The sequence below is a fragment of the Panthera onca genome, chromosome D2 (genome assembly GCF_046562875.1).
Source record: "Panthera onca isolate mPanOnc1 chromosome D2, mPanOnc1 haplotype 2, whole genome shotgun sequence".
In the NCBI taxonomy this organism is placed as follows: Eukaryota; Metazoa; Chordata; class Mammalia; order Carnivora; family Felidae; genus Panthera; species Panthera onca.
Window position 1 is genome coordinate 29,669,762 of NC_138349.1, and position 24,008 is coordinate 29,693,769.

The window sequence follows — 24,008 nt, forward strand, 5'->3', positions numbered from 1 at the left end:
GAGATGGGAAACAGTGATAGCACTAAGGGTGGAGCCAGGCCAGAGAGCCAGCAGCGTCACAAGCTGGAACCACACATGACGTGTATTTATGCCAGGCCTATTCAGGCACTCAGACAGAAGGCGATGATACCTATGTGAGCACCAGAAAGATGCCGCACCTCTTTCATCTGGTCTTCAGTTCCCTTCCTGGTCCTATTAAGGAGGAGAAGATCTGAGAGAGTGCAAAGACTGACATGTGGCAGAGAGAATGGATGTGTTCCACAATGCCTCCAGGGAGTGGAGCAAGGAGTGGGTGGGAGTCCGATATGGTGAGATTTCAGTGTGACAGAGGGAAGGGCTTTAAACAAGAATCATCTACAGTTTGGGGGGAGGGGGCAATGGACAGTTCCATTTCTGGGGATTTCTAAGCAGACAAGGAGGCATTTGGGATTCTATAGGACAATGGTTTTGGAAGTTCAGCCACAGAACCCCTCTGCTGGAAAAGTACCCACCCCACCCTACCACCGACACTGCTGACTGGTTAGACTAAATGCCATCAAGATCCCACCACTCCCAGGACACCAGTCAATCATACTTGGCCCCTTCTGTGGGTCGTGAACAAACGTCCTCCCCAACTGGCCTTGCCCTGAAGCAGCAAGCTCAGTCTTCGAACCTGGCACTGGGGAGGCACAGCCATTCCTCTCCAGCCTGGAGATGCCCTTGTCCTGCCCTGAGAGGGTCTCCAAATTTCCCACTCACCTGGAGAAGCAGCACAAAGTAGTCCACGGGGCGGTTGCGCTGGTAGAGGTAGTGTTCTGGGGCCTTCTTGTTCTTCTCGTCAAACTTTAGCTCCTGGATCACATTGGGATGTTTCAGGAGCCGGAGCAGGATCTTCTCCGAAAGGTACAGAGATTTAAAGGGTTCCACCTCTAGGGGAGATAGGGAGGGAGGAAGAATCGCAGGTGGAGGAATCAGGATGGGCAAAACCAGGGCATGTATCTAGGGCCACCTCCATTCATGTTCCTGGGCACCAAGCTGGCAGGGCTCTTGTGATTCTCTCAGGTGGAAGGGGTGAGGGTGGTTCTTAAACCTGAGTGTGTGCCTCAGGTTTTCGCCATGCCCTCTGGGGAGTGTATCTCTGTGCTGGCACACTGGAGAACCAGGTCACCATTTTGGAAATGTCAGTTTTGCTACTTATTTTTTTCTTGATTTTATTTACAGTTGTACGTGGATTTAAAAAAGAAGGCAATTTCGCCATTTGCAACAACATGGTTGAACCTGGACGGCATTATGCTAAATGAAATAAGTCAGACACATAAGGACAACTATGTATGATACCACTTACATGATGAATCTAAAATAGTCAAACTCACAGAAGCAGAGAGTAACAGCATGGTTGCCCAGGCCTAGTGGGAGGGCGACTTGGGGGAAGTATTGGTCAAAGGGTGCAAAATTTTTTATGCAGGATGAATAAGTCCTAGAGATCTCCTGCATAGCTTAGTGCCTATAATTAGCAATACTATACTGTATACTTAAAATTGTGCTAAAAGCATAGGATCTGATGCTAACATATAAAAAATAATAATAAATAAAAAGGGTGGGAGGAAACTTTTGGAGGTAGTGGATATGTTTATGGCATAGACTGTGGTAATAGTTTTACAGGTGTATACTTATCTCCAAACTCAAGTTGTTTGTGTTAAATATGAACCACTTTTTGTATGTCAATCATACCTCAATAAAGTGGTTTAAGAAGAAAGAGTAATGATAAAAAGAGCACAGATAAGTAAGCCATGTGAACAACAAAGGCTTTAATGCTGTGATCAAATGAAATATAGAAAATTCAATCTGGCTTATTTGTAGGACATGTATTTGTTGAGTGAAATGAAATTCCAGGGCGCCTGGGTGGCTCAGTCAGTTAAGTGTCCGACTTCTGCTCAGGTCACCATCTCACAGTTCCTGGGTTTGAGCCCTGTGTGGGGATCTGGGCTGACAGCTCAGAGCCTGGAGCCTGCTTTGGATTCTATGTCTCCCTCTCTCTCTCTCTCTCTCTTTCTCTCTCTGCCCCTCCCCAACCTGTGCTCGCTCTCTCTCTCTCTCTCTCTCTCTCTCTCTCAAAAATAAATAAATAAACAAAAAATTTAAAAACAAAGAAATGAAATTCCAAGTTAATAATACAGAGAGTTAATTACTGGATAAGTTATCAAAAATGTGAAGCACTGTTGTACCCCAAATATTATATGGGATGTGATGTGATGTGATGGAAAACAGGCAGGCAGTAGTGAAATCTGTATTCAGAACCAGAAAACATGTTGAAAACTACTTTAAAGAAGCTCCAATTTAAACTTTTCTACTTGTTGGCACCCGGAACAGTATTAGCACTCATTATATTCTCAATAAATCTATGTTGGATTAACTGACAACAGAACTTAGTCATGGGTGTGATCATTCTAAGTCAGCACCCTAATTAGGCCTGGATCAGAGACACATTTTAGCTGCTTTACAAGAAGGAGAAATTTGTATTTGGATCCTCTCGCTTTTTTTTTCTTTCTAGAGATTTCAAGATTCACAATTGACTTCTGTATTTTAAGAATTTGAAGGTCACAAGCCTATCTGGTCCTAGGAGGTTATGGGACCCCAGGCCTTGTGGCTAGGTGGCACAGGGCCTTTCCCTCTTCAACAGGAAGATCCTTGGGGGCACCCCAGCTTCAACAGGATGGAGCTCGGCTCCTGCCAGGAAGCAGGTGGAGGAAGGGAAAAGAGCAGCAGTCGTTCCTTTAGCTCTTTTCTAGAGTAAAGGAGAGAAAAGCAGAGTTGAGTTGTACTCACTTCCACCCAAGATCAGGCCTGGGGCTGAAAAAGAAAAGTATGTGGCATCCTGTGGCCCTACCTAAGGCACCCCATCCCCTAGGACAGTGGTTCTCAGTCTGTGCTGCACACTGGTTAGGTTAAGAATGATTGGTATGTGGGTTTCACCTTCTAGATTCTGCTTTACTTGCCTGGGGAGGAGACACAGGTGGGCAGAGTCATACCTGTGGCCATGAAGCGGTGCGTGGCCAGCAGAAGCTGTGGGGAGATCTTCACCCTCATCTCCGAGTCGGAAAGCTTAAACAAGGAGAAGTCATGCCGCTTCCTCTCCCGGTGTGGGACCCTCTGCTTTTTCCGATTGTCGGCTGTAGGATCACAGGAGACAGATGGCGACTATCTCAGAATCGCTGGTGATTTTTGGAAGTTTCCCCAGAGTCACATGGAACAAATAGATCCTTTGGGATCACATGAATTTCTGCAAAGTGTCAACTGTAGGTGACATCACAACTTCTTTCCCAGGAAGCAGAAGGATGTTGATTGAAGGTGGGAGACAGACGCTGCCATGTCTCAGTATTATTTACACTTAGGTGGTGTAGAGTGGAAAAGGGGACAGGCTGGCCTGGCACCCCCAAGGCTGGGGCTCTAGTGCCAGCTCCCTTCCTTACAAGCTGTGCAACCTCTCTAAGCATCAGAGTGTGTGTGTTTTAATCAATACAATGAGGTTAATAATCAGCAATAACACTTCTACGCGTGCCATGCAGTTATTATGAGACTCCAATCAGAACCTACCTGTGAAATTATTACAAAATGGCATTCATACATTAGGGACTAGCATTCTCAGCATAAAGGGGATTGGCAGAGCCCAGGAGGTTTCTGCCTCTGCCCTTCTCTTGTCCCCAGAGCTGGGCTCACCAGGTCTCTTCCTGCTGATTTAAACCACGCCCTGAGCACCCGAGGCATGTCACCCAAAGGACATAGGTGGTCACCTCTTCCCACTGACAGTTCTCCTGCTCCAACCCTAGCCTCTCCCCTAGGAGAGACTTGAGAAAAAATCAAGGGAAGAAGAAAGGAGAAGGAATGGGGAGAGCCCTATAACTTACAAAGGGGGTTCTCTAGGCAGGGCTCTCAGACGACCTAGAGGGACCCTAGACAGTCTGTGATATTGATTGAGAATATCTGCTTTTTCCAATTTAATTTTTTCTCCCTTATTTTTTAAAACTTGTGTTAAAAGATATTTTTTTAGGGGTAGGGAGAATGTTTTCTTTGGTCATGTGTCTTTTGCTTTCCCTTAGGTTTTGGGTAAAATTTTGAACTGTCTCACCTATTTCATAGCGCTAAGGGGGGGCAGAGAAAGGGATTTTGGGTTTTCTCCAAACTTGGCCTGGAGACAAAAAGGGCTGCAGGGAACTTTCAGTGCAGGCTGAGTGGATGCAGTGTAAATTAAAGGGAATGAACCCCAAGGAAAAGAACCAGGGCCCCAGAATCTGGCTCCCTGGTATTTTCCTTCTCCTTTTGGAGCTCACTTCAGCCCCACTGTTTGGGTTTCCTTTTAGAAGTCAGAAAGTGCCCTCCTATCGTGCTGCTGTCTCGTGGGCCTATCTTGGACTCTGGGCTACTGCTTGAATGCTCCTTTTGCTTGGGTACCAACAGTGGCAAGAAGCAGACCCGGCTGTCCTGTGGGTCGGGGTCAAGTGAGTAGAAACACTGTATTCCTGGTTCCTTGGCCTTCTCACAGCTTTAAGGAATCATGCCAGAAGCTTATTTATAAGGGCAGGAAAACCCTCGCCTTCTCCTTTAGATAGAGGATTGCTTAGCAAGAGAGCAGCAAATACATGTATCGGATCAATTCTTTTGTTCTCACTGGTGAGCAACCTTCGGATTTATATGACATGCTTGCGTAACTATCCCCTCTCCCTTCTCCATCAGAATGCCACTTAACATTTCATCACTGGAGAATCATTCATCTGATCTTCCTCTTTGTTCCCATTATTTTAACAGTGAGTATTGGGAGCATTAAAGTTGTTAAATGCTGAGGTTGTTAAATGCTGGAGGAAGGAATGTACTCATTTAGACTACTATCATTACTATTAGCCACTAACACTTTAGTGTGAATGCCTTCTTCAATATATCTCCTGAGACACTTGGGAATTTTTAATCAAGAGTGGTGGGCAGAGGTGAAGGGAGAAGGGAATGGGGGTGGGGGGTGTAGAGGTTAATCCCTATTGGAAGAAGTTGGGCCTGGCCATGGTATCACAATAAAACCAGATACTGTGACACTCTTGCTATGTTTTGTCAAGGCCTGGTCCACCTTTTAACTTTGATCTCTTCTAAGTCTAAAGGGAAGGTAATCTTTCTGCACCACTCACTGCCTTACAGCATGAAAGCTTTTTCTACTGGGAGCTAGTTTCTGGATGGCTGCTTCTAGCAAATAAGGGCAGGGGTCTGGATGGAATGGGCTATCCAAGGCAAGGAAAAGGGACTGCTGTCCCATGAAGTGAAATTTGGAGGAGGAAATACTTCCTGGCCTAGGGATCCCACAGATTTAGATAACACTCCCATCCCACAGACACAGCAAGCCTTTGTAGTGTTTGCAACCAAAGCTTTGACAAGGCTCAGTAACCAAAAGCAGTGTCACTGTCTACATAGAGTCCATATTGTTCCTCAGGGCTCAGGGGGTGGGAGGGTGAGGAGAAAGGAGATAGGGCGGGTGCTGGGGATGGGAAGGGAGAATGAGAAACCAGGCTGTAGGGCTGAAAAAGCATGAGGGAGAAGAGCAGTATCGAAGAAGGGGTATTTAAGGTTTTGGCTTAGGTTGTGTGTGGGCAATCTCATGGCAGTCTCCACGCATGCTGACGCTGCGGTGTGAGCCGACTGTGGGAACAGTTCCAGGGAGTGCTAGGTTCTGCGTCTAGGTGGATGAAGAGACAAAACAAAACAACACCGGGGACAAAAACAAGGGCAGAGTGGCCACCTGAGGCACACTTGGTTTCCTCTAGTTCTTTTTCCATCCAAAGGCCAGGAGGTCCCCTTCTTAATCTTGGCTCGGTTCCTGAAGGTTCTCTCCTGATAAACATCTAGCTAGCATGTTCTCAGTGACTCAGGGTGATTCAAGCCAGGGTATCTTGCCATGCCAGCACCTGGCATTTGGGGGATGACACACAGCAATGATAGGCTTGTCCTGACACCCTCTCACAGCCTATATCAAACTAAGCCAGCTCTGACAGTCTCAGAAGAAATAGGATGACCTTAGACAACAGCCAAGGCCATGCACTTACTGTAGAGGTCAGTTTCATCCAGGATCTCCGACTTAATGATCTCCTCTATGATGTCCTCCAGAGTGACAATGCCCATCACCTCATAGAAGGGGTCCCCTTCTCCCTCATTATTCACCCGCTGGACAATGGCCAGGTGAGATTTTCCTAGAGAACAAATGAAGTCCCAGTTAAGCTCTGGTACATTTTTAGAAATCTTTCCTGATGAGAAATTACACAAAGTTGCTCTGTGACCAATCTTGGGACTGAACTCATCTTAGGACCTCCTTGAAATATGAAGTTTGTATACAAGCTCTTATAAATGCAAACCTTGTACTTTTGGATCTGTCTCTTTTTTAGGAAAGTTACCTAATATACATAAAGGCAGTTACCTTTTTTTTCTTTGAACTTTCACAGATTAGTAAGTGTATCTAAGTGTATCTAAGTGTATTGGTAAGTGTATCTAAGTTCATCTAAGGATGAATAATCTAATTGAAAGAACGAAAATTTGGAATCAAAAGAATTGGGTTTGAAGCCGTTCTCCTCCTCCAAACTTCCCCTATCCCTTCTCCCTAACTATTCTGGTTACTGTATGTGCAACTGACCCTAGGCAAATCATTTAACCTCTGCTGAGTCTTAATTTTCTCATCTAGAATTAGGGAATAATACCAGTACAGTGATTTTTAAAAAAAATGTTTATTTATTTTTGACACAGAGGAAAAGCACAAGCAGGGGAGGGGCAGAGAGAGAGAGGGAGACAGAAGATCCGAAGAAGGCTCCATACTGTCAGTGCAGAACCCAATGTGAGGCTCAATCTCACATGTGAGATCATGACCATAGCTGGAGTCAGACGCTTAACCACCTGGGCCACCCAGGCGCCCTACCAGTATGGTGATTTTAAAACATGATCCCAAATTCTTTGATACATCTCTTAACGAAAGGTGTGGTCTCTGTCCCCTTCCCTTGAATCTGGGTGGGCCTGTGACTGAGTCAACCAACAGAGGACAGGCACATGTCTGCAATGTGACCTCTGAGGCTAGGTCATAAAAGGCACATGGCTTCTGCTGCAGAAATGGTCTAAGAAGGCTGAGGCCACCATGGTGGAGAGGGCACATGTGGACGCTTAGGTGACTGTTCGAGCTGAGCCTGGTCTTCCAGCCATCCCACCAAAAGTGCCAGATAGGTGAGCAAAGCTGTGTCCAGTGGATCTGCCATCCCAGCTGATCCAGCCCCAGCTGCTGGGTTTCCCCACCCCCACCCCTGCCAGCCATTTGAGAGTCTTCTCCAGCTGCAGGTACAGACACTGTGACGCCGAAGTGAGCAAGTCCTGCTGTATCTTGTCCAAATTCCCAACTCAGAGAACCTGTGAGCTTAATAAAATGGTTGTCGTTTTACGTTTCTAAGTTTCAGGGTGGTTTGTTAGCAGTCATGGCAGCTAGGATAACCAGTAGCCATAAGGTGATCACGGAGCTCGGGTGACTTAGTGGGTGTGTGAAAGTGCTCTGGAAACTATAATGTGTCACAGGCAGTTAATTTTTATTGCCCAACAATGAATAATAAGAGTCAACATGTATGGAGCTCTAATTATGTGTCAGGCACTATTTGGAGCACTTTGTGTGTACTGATTCATCTGATCCTCCTAACAATCCCTGAGACAAGTACTATCACTATCTCCATTTTATAGATGAAAGAACTGAGGCACAGATTGGTTAAGTGACATGCCTAAAGTTACACAGCCTATAAGTGGCAGAGCTGGACTGCAAACCCAGGTAACTGGATTTAGTCCTAACCCAAGGACTGAGTCTTACCTAACAGTCCTGCAATACTGCCTCACCTTGGTTTGTTTTTATCTGCTGATAAACACATTTCCTGGTCCTGTTTTTAAAATGCAAACCTGGGTGGTTCTTTTCCTTGGCTAAGAGACATTTAAGGAGAAAATCTAGGGTACTGACTTAGAAGATACTCTTGCCAAAAAAAAAAAAAAAAGGAAGTTCATGCTTTATCAGTGTTATCCTTTATAAGCTTGGCCAATGCTAAAAATATCAGATAAGAGGAGTAGTCAGTTCGCTGAAGGCATAATTAACCATTGAAATCTAAACACATGAACTTCTGTATCAGATACCTCAAATCACAAGATAGCTACCTTTTGGGGTTTTTAATTATGAGATGGGTTTTGTATCGCTCAAGAATGGTCTTTAATTTCTTCTCCGCCTTCAACCTATCCTTCAACTATCCCCAAACTGGTCTGATCATGCCACTACCCTGCTCAAAAACCCTCCAAATCTCCTTAATATGCACAGAATCAAATCCAGACTCATTGGTTTGGTATTATCAAGACAGCAAAATGCCCTGCTACATTCCCTACTCATTCTATACTCCAGGTGCACCATGTTAACTTCACTCTCTCAACCCTGTCTATGTGTATTTTCAAAGTCTTCGTGCACATGGTCTCCTCCCATTCTGTCTCCACTGGCCCTTCAAGATCCAGCTCAGGGGCCAGCTCCTCAAGAAAGTCCTCAAGAAAGATCTGCCCCATTCTGAATCTGAACGCATCTCTCCTGGCCTGTTTTTGAAGCCCTTGATAACTCTGTTAGAGCATTTGTCAGTTTGCTGCTTCTCATAACTAGCAATGTATGTGTTCTCTACTGGACCATGTTTCTTCCTCAGGCCATAAGATCCTTCAGGATGTACACCAAGACAGGGTACCTTCCATATAACAGGCAGGCAAATAAATGCCTGATGAATGGAACTGAGACTGAATGAAAATCCATAGTTGATACAATAGATGATATTAAAACCAGACACTAAAACCTTTATTTTCTAAATAAAATACAATGTATTTAAATTAAAATTTAAACTCTACATCAGTGGTTCTAAAATTATCCTTCTTTGAAACAACTGCAACTGCATTTTATAGCTTAAATTAGCTTATGTTAATTGTTAGAATGTGATCAATTTAAAGGATTTTTTTCCTCAACACATTGTTCTTAAACTTATGGCACCTGTTCTCACTTTTCTGCTAACACGTGCTAACAGATGACAGAACAAATGGCTAGTACAATGAAGAACTCGGAAAAGTGATTTCTTAAAACTATTTTCTGTAAAACTGTATAATTTTTATACTGTGGAGCGCAGAATATATATAATGCAGCCATACAGCCATACTTCTGGCCGCTAAGAGATTAGATCATATAATGGGATTAAATAAATTAACATTTTATGATGTTTCACAAAGAGTACCATAACTTCCATCTGAAAATCAGCCACTGGTCTACACTTTATAAGGCTGATTTGAGGACACACCATGTGATTGCCAGAGAATAGAGATTTTAAGTCCTAATTATGTAATATTCAAGACAATACTCTTATGTACTTGATTAGAAATACTTTGTAATTCACAATTGGCCTTTCTGATTCCCTCAAATACCTATAGAGATCTATACACAAATGAAGGAAGTCATTCTTTCTTGGGAAGAGACTGAAAAGGAATCAGAAATCACATAGCCTTGTTCACATAACCTCTATTCAAGAGACCAGCTATGTCCATAACACACATACCTGAGGTCCACCCTCTCTCAAAAAGGTTGCCCTTTAAGAGACCTATCTCCCTGTACTCCTGTTTCCTGGGCCCCAGAAGGGTTGGGGGTGGCTACCAGTGAAGCCAATCTTGAAACATGGAAAATGTAGTCACTTCGTCCTGCCATAGTACTTTGTATAAATCTCTCTTTTGACATTTATACTAACAACAATAATAGCTATTATTATTATAGCAGCTACCATCTGCTATATCCACTCTAGGGGCGAGACATAATTTCACCATGCTGTTGTTCTCTACAAGTGATTCCCCCTACTATGATGATAAGCTTTCTGAAGGGCAACAGCTATGTTCTACTTAATCTCCATTTCCCCAGAATTGAAGAATAGCACCTGGCACAGCATAAGAACTCCGTAACTAGCAGGTGACAAATGGATATCCATATGCAGAAGAATGAAGTTGGATGCCTACCTCACATTATGACTCAAAAGTTAACTCAAAATGGATCAAATGCCTAAATGTAACAGTGTAAACTACAAAACTCTCAGAAGAAAACATAGGAGTAAATCTTTGTGACCTTAGAATAGAAAATGTTTTTTAGATAAGACACCATAAATACAAGAAAACAAGAAAAAAATAGATAAGCTGGACTTTAGAATACTTTTAGGATGTATTTAATGACTACCAGCAAATCATATATCTGATAGAGAGCTTGTATCCAGAATATATAAAGTGTACGACACATAAAAACACAACTCAATTAAAAAGGGGGCAAAGGATGTAATTAGATAGTTACCTGAGGAAGATATACAACTGGCCAATAAGCACATGAAAGGATGCTCAGCATCTTCATCATTAGGGAAATGCAAATCAAAACCCTAAAGAGACAAGACTTCACACCCACCAGAATGGTTAGAATAAAAAAGATAACAGCAAATGTGGATGCGGATAAACTGGAACCCTTAGACACTGCTGGTGGGATTGTAAAAGAATCACCTGCTTTGGAAAACAGCTTGGCAGTTTCTCAAAATATTAAACATAAATTATCATATGATTCAGCAATTCCAATCTTAAGCATACACCACCCAAGTAAACTGCAAACATACGTCCTCACAAAAATATGTACACAAAGGTTCCTATTATTCCTAATAGCTAAGCGGTTGAAACAACCCAAACGTGCATCAACTGCTAAATGGATAAATAATGTGGTATATCCAGACAATAGAATATTATCTGGCCATAAAAAGGGAACGCAGTACTGATACATGCTACAACATGGACAAACTTTGAAAACATTATGCTGAATGAAAGAAGCTAGACCCAAGGGAGCCACACCTTGTATGATCCCATTTGTATGAAATATCCTATGAATAGGTTAAATCTAGAGAGAAAGGAAGTCGACTAGTAATGTCCAGGAGCTAGGGGAAGAAGGAGGTGGGGAGAAACTGTGGGGTTTCTTTTAGGGTGATGAAACGTTCTAGAAGTATACAGTGATGGTTGCACAACTGATGGTCCACTGAATTGTATACCTTAAAAGGGTGGATTTTATGGTATGTGAATTTTATCTCAATAAAGCTCTTAATTTTTTAATGTTTATTTATTTTGAGAGAGATAAGAGAGAGAGACCGAGTGGGGGAGGGGCAGAGAGAGAGTGGGACAGAGGATCCAAAGCGGGCTCTGTGCTGACAGCTCCAGAGAGCCCGATGCGTGGCTCAAACTCACGAACCATGAGATCATGACTTGAGCCAAAGTCAGATGCTTAACCAACTGAGCCACCCAGGTGCCCCTCAATAAAGCTCTTATTAAAGCGAATTGGAAAAGAAAGAACCAGTGCTTGAATGAACAGGAAGTCAGTGGGTGAGTAAAAATAGGAACTGTTTCACAAAAAGAGAATAGGCTGAAATATAAGGGCAACACTGGTTTGGACACAGGTGGTGATGCTGCTGGTAAAATGCTAGTTTAGAGTACTTGCTGTCATTTTGTGCTCTAGGACATGGCAAAGACCAAAAGTGGGCACAGGCAAGGCCATCAGGGGAATAGGAATGGGGAAGAGGGCACCACCTTATAAATTTCGGTGGCTGTGGAAAAGCTGAGCAGGGATGAGGGCTTGTCACAGCTGAGAGGAAGGAAATCTAAGAACAAAGATATCATTAAGATATAATGAGGCAAAAGGTAAGGTAATGTTTTAAATGGAAAACTCATGAACGCTACTGCTTTATGAGGTATTATGAGGTCCGTGTCCCTGGACCGTATTATTGCAGCACTGAACACCAACAGATGGGAAATCTGTGAGCTGAGTTGAAAGATATAGACACAGTGGATTTTATGCAATGCACTTTTCTAAAACTTAAGGCTACATTTGCCTCTGTTGTAAAGAGTATATTTAAAAAGATAAATAATAAATATTTTTTAAAAAGAGTATATTTTATTCAGATTACTGGTGTTCTACTCCTGGACTGGTAACTATAGAGTCTCTGGCCTCTGGCTTGAATCCCTAACATGTTCCTAGTGTCCAGCCTCAGCAGAATCCCCAGCTCTGTCCTGATGGTTTGACTTGCCAGCATACCTTTCCTAGCTTCTAGCAGCTGTGAGCTCCTTAAGCCTTGGTTTGTTTCCCTCCAGCCTGGCTACTTTCTCCCAGCTTTGGATTTACAGCCTCTAGTTTCAATGCTGTCCACATCCTGATGAAACACAAACTAGAGAATACATGTCTATGGCCTGAGCCTTGATTGGACCACAGCGTTAGGATGGTTTTGTTTGGAACTCTATCCTCAATGAAACATAAGGGGTCAGTCATAACTTTCTGGGATCTTAAACAGGGCTATCTGGAGAGACCCTCCAAGCCGAATGCTTTGGAGTACACGTCACTGGTTCAGTGCTTCCCAATGCTAGCTGTACATGAGAATCATCTGAGAAGAGACACCTGGGTGGCTCAGTTGGTTGAGTCTCTGACTCTTGACTTTGACTCAGGTATCGGGCTCCAGGCTTAGTGTGGAGGGGCTCCCTCTGCCTCTCTCCTCCACTTGCACTCTCTCTCCAAAATAAAAAAAAAACCTAAATCATCTGAGAAGCTATAAATACATTCTAAAGACTGGATCTCACACTCTGAGATTCTGGTTTCAACAGTTTGGGGTGGGGCCATGCCATCAATAATTTAAAATGTTCCTTAGGTGATGTTAATGTTCAGTCAAGGCTGAGAACTAATAGTCGGTTCTCAAAGTGTGCTCCCTGGACCAGCAGGATCAGCATCACTTGAGAACCGAGTTAGAAATGCAAATTCTCGGGGCGCCTGGGTGGCTTGGTCGGTTAAGCGTCTGACTTCAGCTCAGGTCATGATCTCACGGTCCGTGAGTTCGAGCCCCTCGTCAGGCTCCGTGCTGACAGCTCAGAGCCTGGAGCCTGTTTCAGATTCCGTGTCTCCCTCTCTCTCTGCCCCTCCCCTGTTCATGCTCTGTCTCTCTCTGTCTCAAAAATAAATAAACGTTAAAAAAAAAATTAAAAAAAAAAAAAAAGGAATGCAAATTCTCAACACCCACCCCACACCTAGTAAATCAGAGTCTCAGGGGTTGTGCCCAGTGATCTGTGATTTTAACAAACTTTACAGCTGATTCTGATGCAGGCTGAAGTTTGTAAACCACTGGTTTATGGTTAGGCTCCATGGCACTCTGGTTTTTTGCCTGATGACTTACTAATGAGGAAAAAAAATAAGCACTGAGATGTCTAGTAAAATCCTAGTCTCTTTGGTGTACCTGGTTTAAGTCACCAGATGCTAAGAACTTACTAAAAGACAGAAAAGAACTGCCTGGAACAAAGGGTAGTTGTAGTAGCCAGCTGATGAGTGCTCTCTCTCATACGATGTGGTGGTTATGGTATTTTGCTGACATTGGGCAGGGAGTATGTGTTGGCTGTTTAATGCTGAGTTTGAAAATGGGTTTCTCATAGTTTTTGTATCGATCACCTCTGAAACAAGCTTGAGGTGCTGCACTATCTATTAGGCTTCTGATGTATCCCGGGTCAATAAAATTTCCCACTACTGAAAATCAAATTAGTCATTTCTGTTGTCCCCCAAATCCAAAGGGTGAGTGCTAGTACAGGTTGCTGGTAGTAGTCTATCTCAACACCAACTGCATCAACATACCCAAACCACACGTCAGATTTCTTAGAAGGGCAACTAGGTTTTCAGGCATTGGCTTTAAATTTTTTTTTAATGTTTATTTATTTTTGAGAGAGAGAGAGAGAGAGAGAGAGAGAGAGAGAGTGTGAGTGGGGGAGGGGCAGAGAGGGGCAGAGAGAGAGGGAGACACAGAATCTGAAGCAGGCTCCAGGCTCTAAGCTGTCAGCACAGAGCCCAATATGGGGCTCAAACCCACGAACTGTAAGATCATGTCCTGAATGGAAGCTGGATGCTTAACCAACTGAGCCACCCAGGTGCCTCTCAGGCATTGCTTTTAAAGTAGAGGGCAGGGATGCAGCTAAACATCCTGCAATGCCCAGGACAGCCCTACAATAAAGAATATCGATCGTGCTGAGGTTGGAAACCTTGCTTTAAAGAGACAGAAAGTTAGCAAGTGGCAGCAACATCACAACTATATTTCAGTATTTGAAGAAGCTGAAACATTCTCCAAGGGTCTTTAATAGATATAGTCTCTAGATGGTTTCGGCACATCACAGAGAAGAGCGCCTAAGGCCCCTGTTAGCATACGCCTTGAAAAAAAAAAGCGAAGAATTGATTTGCTTCCTCTCTCTTTTAAAAATAGCTACAACACTTTGGTAAGGTAACTGTTCCCAAGATAAAATATAGAAGCTAGGACAAAAGCATAATTGCTTCGAAATAGAGAACAAAGGAAAGCAGAAATCATTTTATGCTTTCATGGTTCCTGCCTCACTTATGACCTTCACCTTGTAAAACACACTGACATTTGCTACATTTTTATCCTCCCTGGTGTCACTGCAGCATCTTTCATTCATTTAGTAGACAGTACTGACTCTTTTTTCTTACCTTGATCTTGGTATATCATTCTACCTTGGGGTTACATTGAACTTGAAGCGTGTTCCTTGAAGCAGCAGCACTGACCATCACCTGGGCACTTCTTCAAAATGCAGGTTCTCAGGTCCTACCACTGACTTACAGAATCAGGATTCAGGTGGTGAGGTGGCGTCCAGACAGCCATTTCAGTGATATCCCCGGTGAGGCTCATGCACACTGAAGGTTGAGAAGCTCTGCTTCTGACACTTGCCACTCAAAGTGTGGCCCTTGGACCAGCAGCACTGGCATTGCTGAGAAGCCCTTGGAGGCAGCCATTCAGCCTCCAGCTCAGCGCGGTCTGAGTCAGGGTCTGCATGTCCTCAGACCTCCAGATAATTCTTACGGGCTCTCATACATTGAAGTACGAGAAGAATTGGTTAAGACCCTGGTTGCTTCCCAACTTTATGGCTGACATTTTTCTGTTTCCACTGAGGATTCCTTTATCTTCATCTAAAGATAAATACATGTCAAAGTCTCTAGCTCAGTGAATCTCAACCCTGGCTGCATGTAGGAGCCACCTGAGGAGCTTTAAAACCTATTGATTACCTGGGTGCCACTCACAGAAGTCCTGATCTAACTGGCCTAGGGTACAGTGCAGGCATTGGGACGTTATGTTTCAAACTTCTTCAGGTGACTCTACTGGGCATTTGCAGTCAAGAGCCTTTGCTCTGGTCCTTGATCTTCTGTTCCTCTCTCTTCCTGATTACAGATCCCAGCAGAGCCCATCACCTTAAATATCACCACCACCTCTTTCCTGAGGACTAAACTTATATCTTAACATCAGTGTCTATTTTGAACTCCTATCCTGCTTTACACATTTGCCTGAGCTCTCTCCTTGTCTTGTCAAAATCGCTTATCTCAACAGGAACACGTGATCTTCAAGAGCCATTATCCCCGATCTTCCTGCCGCTTCACTATAGTAAATGGTACCATTAACCTTCTAGTTACCCAGGGTCATAACTGAGGAGTCATTTTTTACCTTCTTTTTCTTTGTTTCCTATTAGGAAAAAAAATCCCCACATTCTTGCAATTCACCTTTTCTTCCTTCATTTTACCAATAAGTATTGTTGATAAATGACTACTACTATGTACCAATCATTATTCTAGGCACTAGAAATGCAGCAATGAACACAACTAACAAAATCATTTTCCTTCTGTAGCTTACATTTTAGTAATTGGGGGTGAGAGATAATAAGCCAGATAAATAGTGTTACGTAAAGTCAGTATCACAGCACTAAGATGAAAAGCAAAGCAGGGAAGAGCAATGGGGAAGTGTATAGGTGTTACAATTTTAGGTAGCAGAGGGCAGGGATTAACTCCCCAAGAAGGTAGTACTTCAGTAAAGATCTGAAGGTGGTGAGGTGGGGAGCCCTGTGGATATCTGGGGGATACCTTTGCAGTAGAACAAAAAGCAAAGGCCTGTAGTAAATGGAAGTACAACTGATGTGCTTAAGGAATGGCAAAGATGTCAGTGGGGTGGCTGCTGAATGTGGGAAAGGACAGTAGTAGGAGCCAAGGTCAGGGAGGTAAGGGATAGGGTAGGTACACCTGTGATAAAGCCAGGACGGCCTTTGTAAGGACTTGGCTCTTCAAGTGACATAGTCATTGTAGAGTTCCGTGTTGGTGTGTTTTTGTTTTTTGACAAAAGAGTGATATGATCTGACTTATGTTGTTTTTTTTAGAGAGAGAGAGAGCGAGCATGCATCTGTATGTGCATACATGCGCAGGAGAGGGGAGGGGGGCGGAGGTGGGAGGGGTAGAGACAGAATCTTAAACAGACTCCATGATCAGTGTGGAGCTTGACACAGGGCTCAATCCCATGACTCTGGGATCATGATCTGAGCCAAAATCAAGAGTCAGATGCACAACCGACTGAGCCACCCAGGAGCCCTGACTTATGTTTATAAGACTCTTTTTAGCTGTTGTGTTAAGAATGGACACAAAGTGGGTGGGGGTAGAAGCAGAGACACATCATAGGAAGTTCTGGCCGTCAACCAAGTGAGAGATGGGTGGTGGCTTGGCTGGGAGGCAGTAGGGGAGGTGGTGAGATGTAAGCAGATTCTCCAGATATGCTGAAAGCAGAGCCTACATGAGGCACTGGATGTGGAGCAACAGTGAAAGAGAAGTTTGGGCCTGAATGACAAGAATGGAACTGCAATTTCCAGAGTTTGGGAATATTGTGCAAGGAGTCAGCTTGGAAGAGGCAGCAGGAGCTCAGTTTTGAACAGTTTAAGTTTGGGATGCCTTTCAGACCTCTAAGTGGAATGTCAAGTAGTAGCTGGAACCATAAATCTGGAACTTATGATAGCTTTGGGAGAATGAATGAAATAGTCATGGAAGTGAGACTAGACAAAGATCCATTTCTGAGCTGAGGTGTTCTAACATTTAGAGGTCACAGATGCAACATTCATGCAACAAATATTTGAGTATCTGATATGAGAAGGCCCTGCTCAGTGAATGTGATGTAGGAGGAATCAGTAAAGGAGCCTGAGAAGGAGCATCCTGAAGGTAATGAAGTCTAAGAGATTTTCTCCATTACAATTGCAAGTGCACAGTCCTTAGTTTCCACCTCTGCATTGGATCCTGGACAACTGCATTAATTTCCTAACCGATCCTCCTTGTGGTTTCTCCAGTTCCAATCCATTCTATCCACCAAAACAAGATTGACTGCCCCCACAAAGCATTTATGAGCTTACTCCCCGCTTCAGTAACATGTACAAGTTACCAGGGAGGATTATTCCTGAAGTCTTCTTGCTGCCATTAATGGCCTCCATGTGTGAGGTTTTTTGTTTTTTTGGTTTTTTCGTTTTTGGTATATACCTTGCCTTCTTTCGCACTACTCTATCAAAATGGATTGTGTTTATTCCCCATTCAGAAAATAACTGGTCCAAGGATACTCAGCTAATAAGTGGTAGAGCCAATATTGAGCTCAGGGAAGTGAACAGGACTCACCTAGCTGGGGTTTGTGAAAAGCTTCAAGACAAGTAAATGAGACTGGATACTTGAACTTCAAGCCTCTCAGACCCAGAGCCTATCTTGGAGGCAGCCTATGGGGCCAGTTTGTCTCTCTCCAGGTTCAGGCTAAACATAACCAGAGTCCTTAGCTTAAAAATCACCATGATGACCCTAAGTGACCTGGCTAAGCTTTGACTAATGGTGACATTCTCAGGCCATGAACCAACCTCAGACATGAAGAAAGACACCGAAAGGCAAATAGGCCTGCCTAAGTTGCCTAGAGATCATACAGTTCTGGGCCAGCCCAGGGGCTATGACTCAACTAGGCTGGTCCTAGGGAGGAGAGAGATGTGGCTCTCAGGGGTTCTATTCGGAGTAAGCCAGACTCCAGAGGTAACCTTAAAACCCACCCTTTTGAAGGTTCTCATTCCAGGTAAAGACAGTCTACAGCTACTCCAACATTCTCCTCCACTGTTTCTGATTTAAATCAAGCTGACTCCCAAGAGCACACCCCATTTTCCAGTTTTTGCCCTAGTGGTAACTGCCATACCTATTAAACCCTAATCTTTACAGTATCTCTGCCAAATAGGGATTGTTACTACTACTATATGGATGAGAAAATGGAGACTTAGAGAAATAGTGACTTGTCTCTAAGCAGCTCTCACTTCTGTTCATTATGTACAGTCACATTTACATGGGTTGGATCAGAGAAAGCACTTGTTACACTAAATGACTAACTAGATACAATTCATGTAATTAGATCAGGGAGGTAGAAGGCAAATGGTGGAGTGTTTTGAATGTGGTACAGGCATTATCTTCAGCCTTTGCAGTAAACTTACAATATAGTATCATCATTCCCATTTTAAGAAGGGAGATAAGCCTCATTCAGAGTCGTAGAGTGACCTTCCCTAGTCACACAGCCAGGAAACATAGAAGCCAGGATCTAAGCCCAGGTGTTTAGGAATCTATGTCTGTGGCTCCGTGGTCTGAGGTAGTTAAGTCATAGATGTGGCTTCTGATTCCGCCTCAGTCACTAACACTGAGCAGGACACTCCTGTCTCCAGATCCCAGGTGCCTCATATACAAAAAGGGAAAAAATTCTATTGACTTCACCTGCACGGTGGGTACAAAATGAGTTACTGTTTTGGAAAGATCTTTGCAAATGTAAAGACTAACTATAAGGGATTATCATCACTATTTGTATTATTTGTCTTTTCTGGGCCTCAGTTTCCTCCACCTTAAAATTAAAGGATGAGAGCAGGTGACCTCCAAGGTGCCTTTTTTGGCTCTAAAATTCTCTACTTTTATTAGTCTAAACAGTCCTGGGGCTACAAAAACAGTTTGGTTTTACAGGATGCTTCTTTGTGATAATATATGATAACACGGGAATTCTAATAGTGCCAATAGTTACAGTGTCTTGTGTTTACAAAGCGTTGTGAACTCCTAATGTTTATCTAACGTTTATATCTTAATATTGAAGAATTCCATTGGAGTAAGATGAGAAAAAGATGCTTTGACACATGATAGATTTTTTAAAAAAATCTACAGAATCAAATCAAATCACTTTCTATCAAATCAGGAAGAGAAGCACAAAAATGTTACCTTACCTACCAGCCTTGTAGCAACCACCTTGATTTGGAAAAACAAAACAGTTCCTTTCCCTAGTTTATTAAAATAAAAAGGCTGTACTTTGTAGCAATTATCTTAGTCTACTTCATCTAAAATAGAATAATCAATACATTTATCACAAAAAATTTTCTCGAGCCACTAAAAGGCAATTATAAAAAAGCCAACAGTGTAGAACACCATGGTAACCAGCATCACCAGGGCATGAAAACATAGTCGTTAGTCACTAGGATCTAAGCTGGTTGGCAGTTTGGCTTGCTAAGCAACACTCAAAAATAGCAGTGTAACAACCCATTATCTGGAGATATGACTTTGCACAGCTTTGAACCTGCCCAGAAGGATCTACCCCAGGTCCATACACCAACCTCATGCACTACTAGGCTCCCAGTCAAGGCCTAATTAGTCATTTATTCAACAAATACTTATTGAAGCTTACTGTATACCAGACACATAATTCCCAACACGTGTATTTACTTGATTTCTCAGTTAAACAGAAGCTCTGAAATAGACACAGAAAGAGTGGTTTTGTGATGGGTGAGGTTGGGGGATGGATTTACTTGAGGCTGACTCAGAGAGAAATAGCAGCTGATAGCCAGAGCCAGAGGACAGAGAAAAAGAGAAAAAGTAGACAGTGGACTGCTTTATAATACAGCATAAAATAACTAGATTCTCATGACCATGATCCTGCGTCATCAAGAAAAGATTAAGTTATATTTAGGATCCTTTCCTAAGGAAGGCAGGAATGGGCATAAAACATTTTAGAAATATCACCACCAAAAATGGTTAAAATATACAGTTTTGGCCTTTGGAGAGAACAGAAATTATGTTTGATGAATATCCCATTCTTCCTAGTTCCCCACTTTGCTGGGAGAAAAGCAGCATTAAGATCATTGCTTTACCAGCATTCAAATACAGGGTTGGCTCCCTTTCTGCTTTTATTTTTCTAGTTCAAGCTCCTGCCTCAGCTGGAATGCCTTTTCCCTTCATAAATGCTTATCAGAATCCCTCTCCATTGACTTCCTCAGAGTTTTCCCAGAATTTCTGCCTTCTCCCTTCCCCCACAGAGGTCTGGATGCCCTTGCCTGTCTGCCAGGCTGTTTGATATCATTTCCATCAAGGCTCTTCCTACTTTCACGCTCCTGGAGGCCAGGCTCTTTCCCATATTCATATCCATAGCCATCTCCCAGAGCCCTGGCAGCCAGGCACTCAGTGAATATTTGTGAACTCAACTGTCTACACAATCCCGAGGGGTAGAGGGAAGGTTGGCTGGGAAGGTAGCACTTTCCCTAATGGATATTAAATGGCTCAGGAACCCACATGGCACCCACACTGGCCCCCTTTCCTTGGATCCTTTACACGTCTGCTCCCTTCTCCTGGGAAGCTCTTCCTCTAGTGAACTTCTTCTTGCCACCCTCTTAGGATTCAGCTCAAATATCACTTGGGGATAGGGAGGAGTCTATCCTTAGCCACAAGACCAGGTCAGAGCCCCTATTATATGCTCTCATGGCTCTATTTGTTCTTCAAATTACTTGTTACCACTTGTAATCAGTTACTGGTTAGTGTATATTTTCCAACTGCATGGCAAGTGCCAGGAGGGCAGGAGGCCTGATATAGAATGATGTCATATGGAAGGAAGGAAGGAAAGAAGGAAAGAAGGAAAGAAGGAAGGGAGAAAGAGGGGAAGGAGGGAAGGGAGAAAGAGAGGAAAGAATGAATTGAGAAGAATCCCAATTTGGAAAGGAACAGACAGCAGAAAATAAAAAGGGAATTGAAGAGTTGTTATGGAAGGTCCAAGGGTCCCCAAATGTGGGCCTAGAGGCAAACCAGTTGAAGAAAGTACTAGGAACATTTACAGACCCCCCCCACCCCCCACCGTGATACCCAAATGCTTTAAGGGCTCCAGAAACACAACCAAATGTATTTGACTGTTAAAAAATGGAATTGAGGTGAGCTACTATACTCTTCAGATAAGAGAGGACTCAACAAGGATGATAAAACAAGGAAATGGAATTTAACTGCAGCCTGTGGGATTTAGATTAGATAAAAAGTCTGACAATGAAGGCTGTTATATTCTGGAAAAGATAACTAAATCTAAAAATGAATGCGTGAATTAGATTCTCTGTCAGGTTTTTCAGTGCCCCTTACAGCTAAATTCTACTGTTACCTGGTATTTCTTTTGCCAGGCTGAGAAAAAAAAAATTATTTCAGAACCATATTACAGCAATCATAATAAAAATTTTTAAAGAAAAGAAAAATATAAATCAACAATTTAACACTTTGTATATTTAATTATTCCTACTTTTTCTTGTTCCTTTTTGTTCTGCCTCCCTCTACATGATGGACTATGCTTTGTTTACTGCTTGCTCTAATTATTGTTTAGAAGGTAAACATTCTAAATTTCACTAATTATTATCTAGCAATGTCTAACACATTTTTAAACATATTACACTTAATTATATCAGCAAAATATAACTTTGAGTGAAAAGAATTTTTTATTTTCTTTTATGAAAGACAAAAAATGTAGCGCTAATGTTTTAGCAGCTTTTTATAGAATAAAACAATGGGATAATTATTCTTTTTTAAAACTTTTTAAAAGTTTATTTATTTATTTTGAGAGAGAGAGACAGCACATGTATAACTGGGGGAGGGGCAGAGAGAGAGAAAGGGAGAGACAGAATCCCAAGCAGGCTCCACACTGTCAGCACAGAGCCCGATGCCGGCTTGATCCCAGGAACCATGAGATCATGACCTGAGCCAAAACCAAGAGTCAGGCCCTTAACCAACTGAACCACCGAGGTGCCCTGAAGGATTATTCTTCCTGCTAAAATATCACACCTGAATTGGGAGTGATAAAGCAAAACACTGACTTTCCAACCAGATTATTCCTCAGTGAAAATGTTACATGGCATATCTATGCCAGCAGCACTTACTAGCTGGCTGGATGTCTTTTGAACACCAGATCACATGCGGTAGAACCAAAGCTTGAAGAAGATACCTTTCAGCTCCACAGTGTCTGTCTTGTTCACCATTGTATTCCCAAGGCCTAGTACAGTGCCTGGTCCAAAGCAGTTCAATATTTACTGAATAAATGAAAGAATGAATCAACAAATGAACAAAGACTGAGTATGAAAACTGCAATAAGCTGCTTTACAGCCACATTAGTCCATAGATAGAATAACCCAACAGTATGCGTACTGTGCCATCTTTTGTTTAGGAAGATGGTGCTACTAACCCAGCAGAGCGAAATTGTCTAACTGTTAAATATTACAGCAATTGCACCTAGAGGCCTCTGACTTCAGAACAAAGCTTTATTCCTTCTCCCTGTTTTCTGCATAGGGTTGATTTTCTCCTAATAACAATCCGATAAGCAGAGTAGTGAACTTTAGAAATTAAGTTCAACAAATCTTTAAGGATCTATTTCATAAATTTGTCTTCCCAAATTATAGGACTTACTCCCAAGGAGGCTACAGTGAAAATAATATCATCATATAAAAAAATCACTTTTAGGATTAGAACAGGATATTTTATTAGTGGAAGAAGGCAAGATCATGGGTTTTCCTCTTCATTGTCTTTTTAAGAATTAAGGTTGTTAGTTTGGGTGCTACACTTAAAAAAAAATTTTTTTAATGTTATTCATTTTTGAAAGACAGAGAGAGACAGAGCACAAGCAGGGGTGGGGCAGAGAGGGGGACACAGAATCTGAAGCAGGCTCCAGGCTCTGAGCTGTCAGCACAGAGCCCGACGTGGGGCTCGAACTCAGGAACCACGAGGTCACGACCTGAGCTGAAGCCGGATGCTCAACAGACTGAGCCACCCAGGCGCCCGGGGTGCTACACTTTTAACATGACAAAATATTAGGAGTTATTATTTCAGGATAGTGGGATGATTACCTTCAGGTGATTTTCATGCTTTCTAAAATTTTCAGTTTTCTGTAACGAACATGCAGTATAGAAACTTATAAACTTAAGTAAAATTTTTATAAAAGTGAAATTTTATAAAAATTTTATAACTTAACCATAGTCATTCTCTTCTCCATGTTCTCATTGAATTTTTATATTTCTATTCTATCACTTTTATTTTAATGATTTATACACAGGTCTGTCTTATCCATATAGGTCCATGACTTGTAAATTGTAACGTTGTTAAAGTTGGAGGAAAGGGGAGTCCAACCTGCCTCCTACCTTTCCACAGGAGAACACTATTCTTTCAGGCTGTCGGCTCTTTGGGAGCAGGGACTATATCTCATACATCCAACTCTGAGCATAGTGCTTTGAACATGAACAAGGATAAATAATTATTACAATATAGATTTACCTAAAAATGTGGAGGAAACATACACGCAGCACATTTCTTCTAAGACTTAAAATTTGCCTTTGTCCTGCATCGTCCAAAATGATTGGCTGGAGATCATTAATGATTCATTTACTAGAGCTCTGCAGAGCCTTTCTATTATATTAAAGTTTAACTCCTTCAGTTATTCATTCATTCAACAAACATTTACTGAAAACTTAGCATGTTTCCTATCCATTGTTAGGTACTACAGCTACAAAGACAGATAAGATAGTCTTTGCTCATCTTGGGGGTGAGCAGCATTAATAAACAAAAAACCAATAATACAACTTGTTAGTTCAATAAGAGAGATATGGGACAATTAACTTGGCTCAAACTGGGGTTTACAGGAGAAGCTTTCCAGAGGATGTGGACCCTGTGCTGAGTGTTAAAGGAGGAGCTGGAATAGGGATTAATCAGGCAATGCATATCGTGAGGAAAGAGACAAAGGCAAGCGACAGCAGTGGGGCCATGAAATTCAGTTGCTGGAGCACAAAGCTGT

At 42.5% G+C, this 24,008-nt stretch overlaps 1 protein-coding gene across 2 annotated transcripts in view; it reads right to left on the reverse strand.

Moving 5' to 3' along the window:
• The window catches only part of CNNM1 (cyclin and CBS domain divalent metal cation transport mediator 1), a 58,418-nt gene that overhangs the window by 27,194 nt on the left and 7,216 nt on the right, over positions 1-24,008 (reverse strand). For both annotated transcript variants that reach the window (XM_060641794.3, XM_060641793.3), the window contains exons 2-4: positions 6,060-6,203; positions 3,009-3,149; positions 739-908 (exon numbers count right to left, since the gene is read on the reverse strand). In XM_060641794.3, coding sequence (XP_060497777.2) covers positions 739-908; positions 3,009-3,149; positions 6,060-6,203 — 455 coding nt within the window. The remainder of the gene's footprint in view (positions 1-738; positions 909-3,008; positions 3,150-6,059; positions 6,204-24,008) is intronic.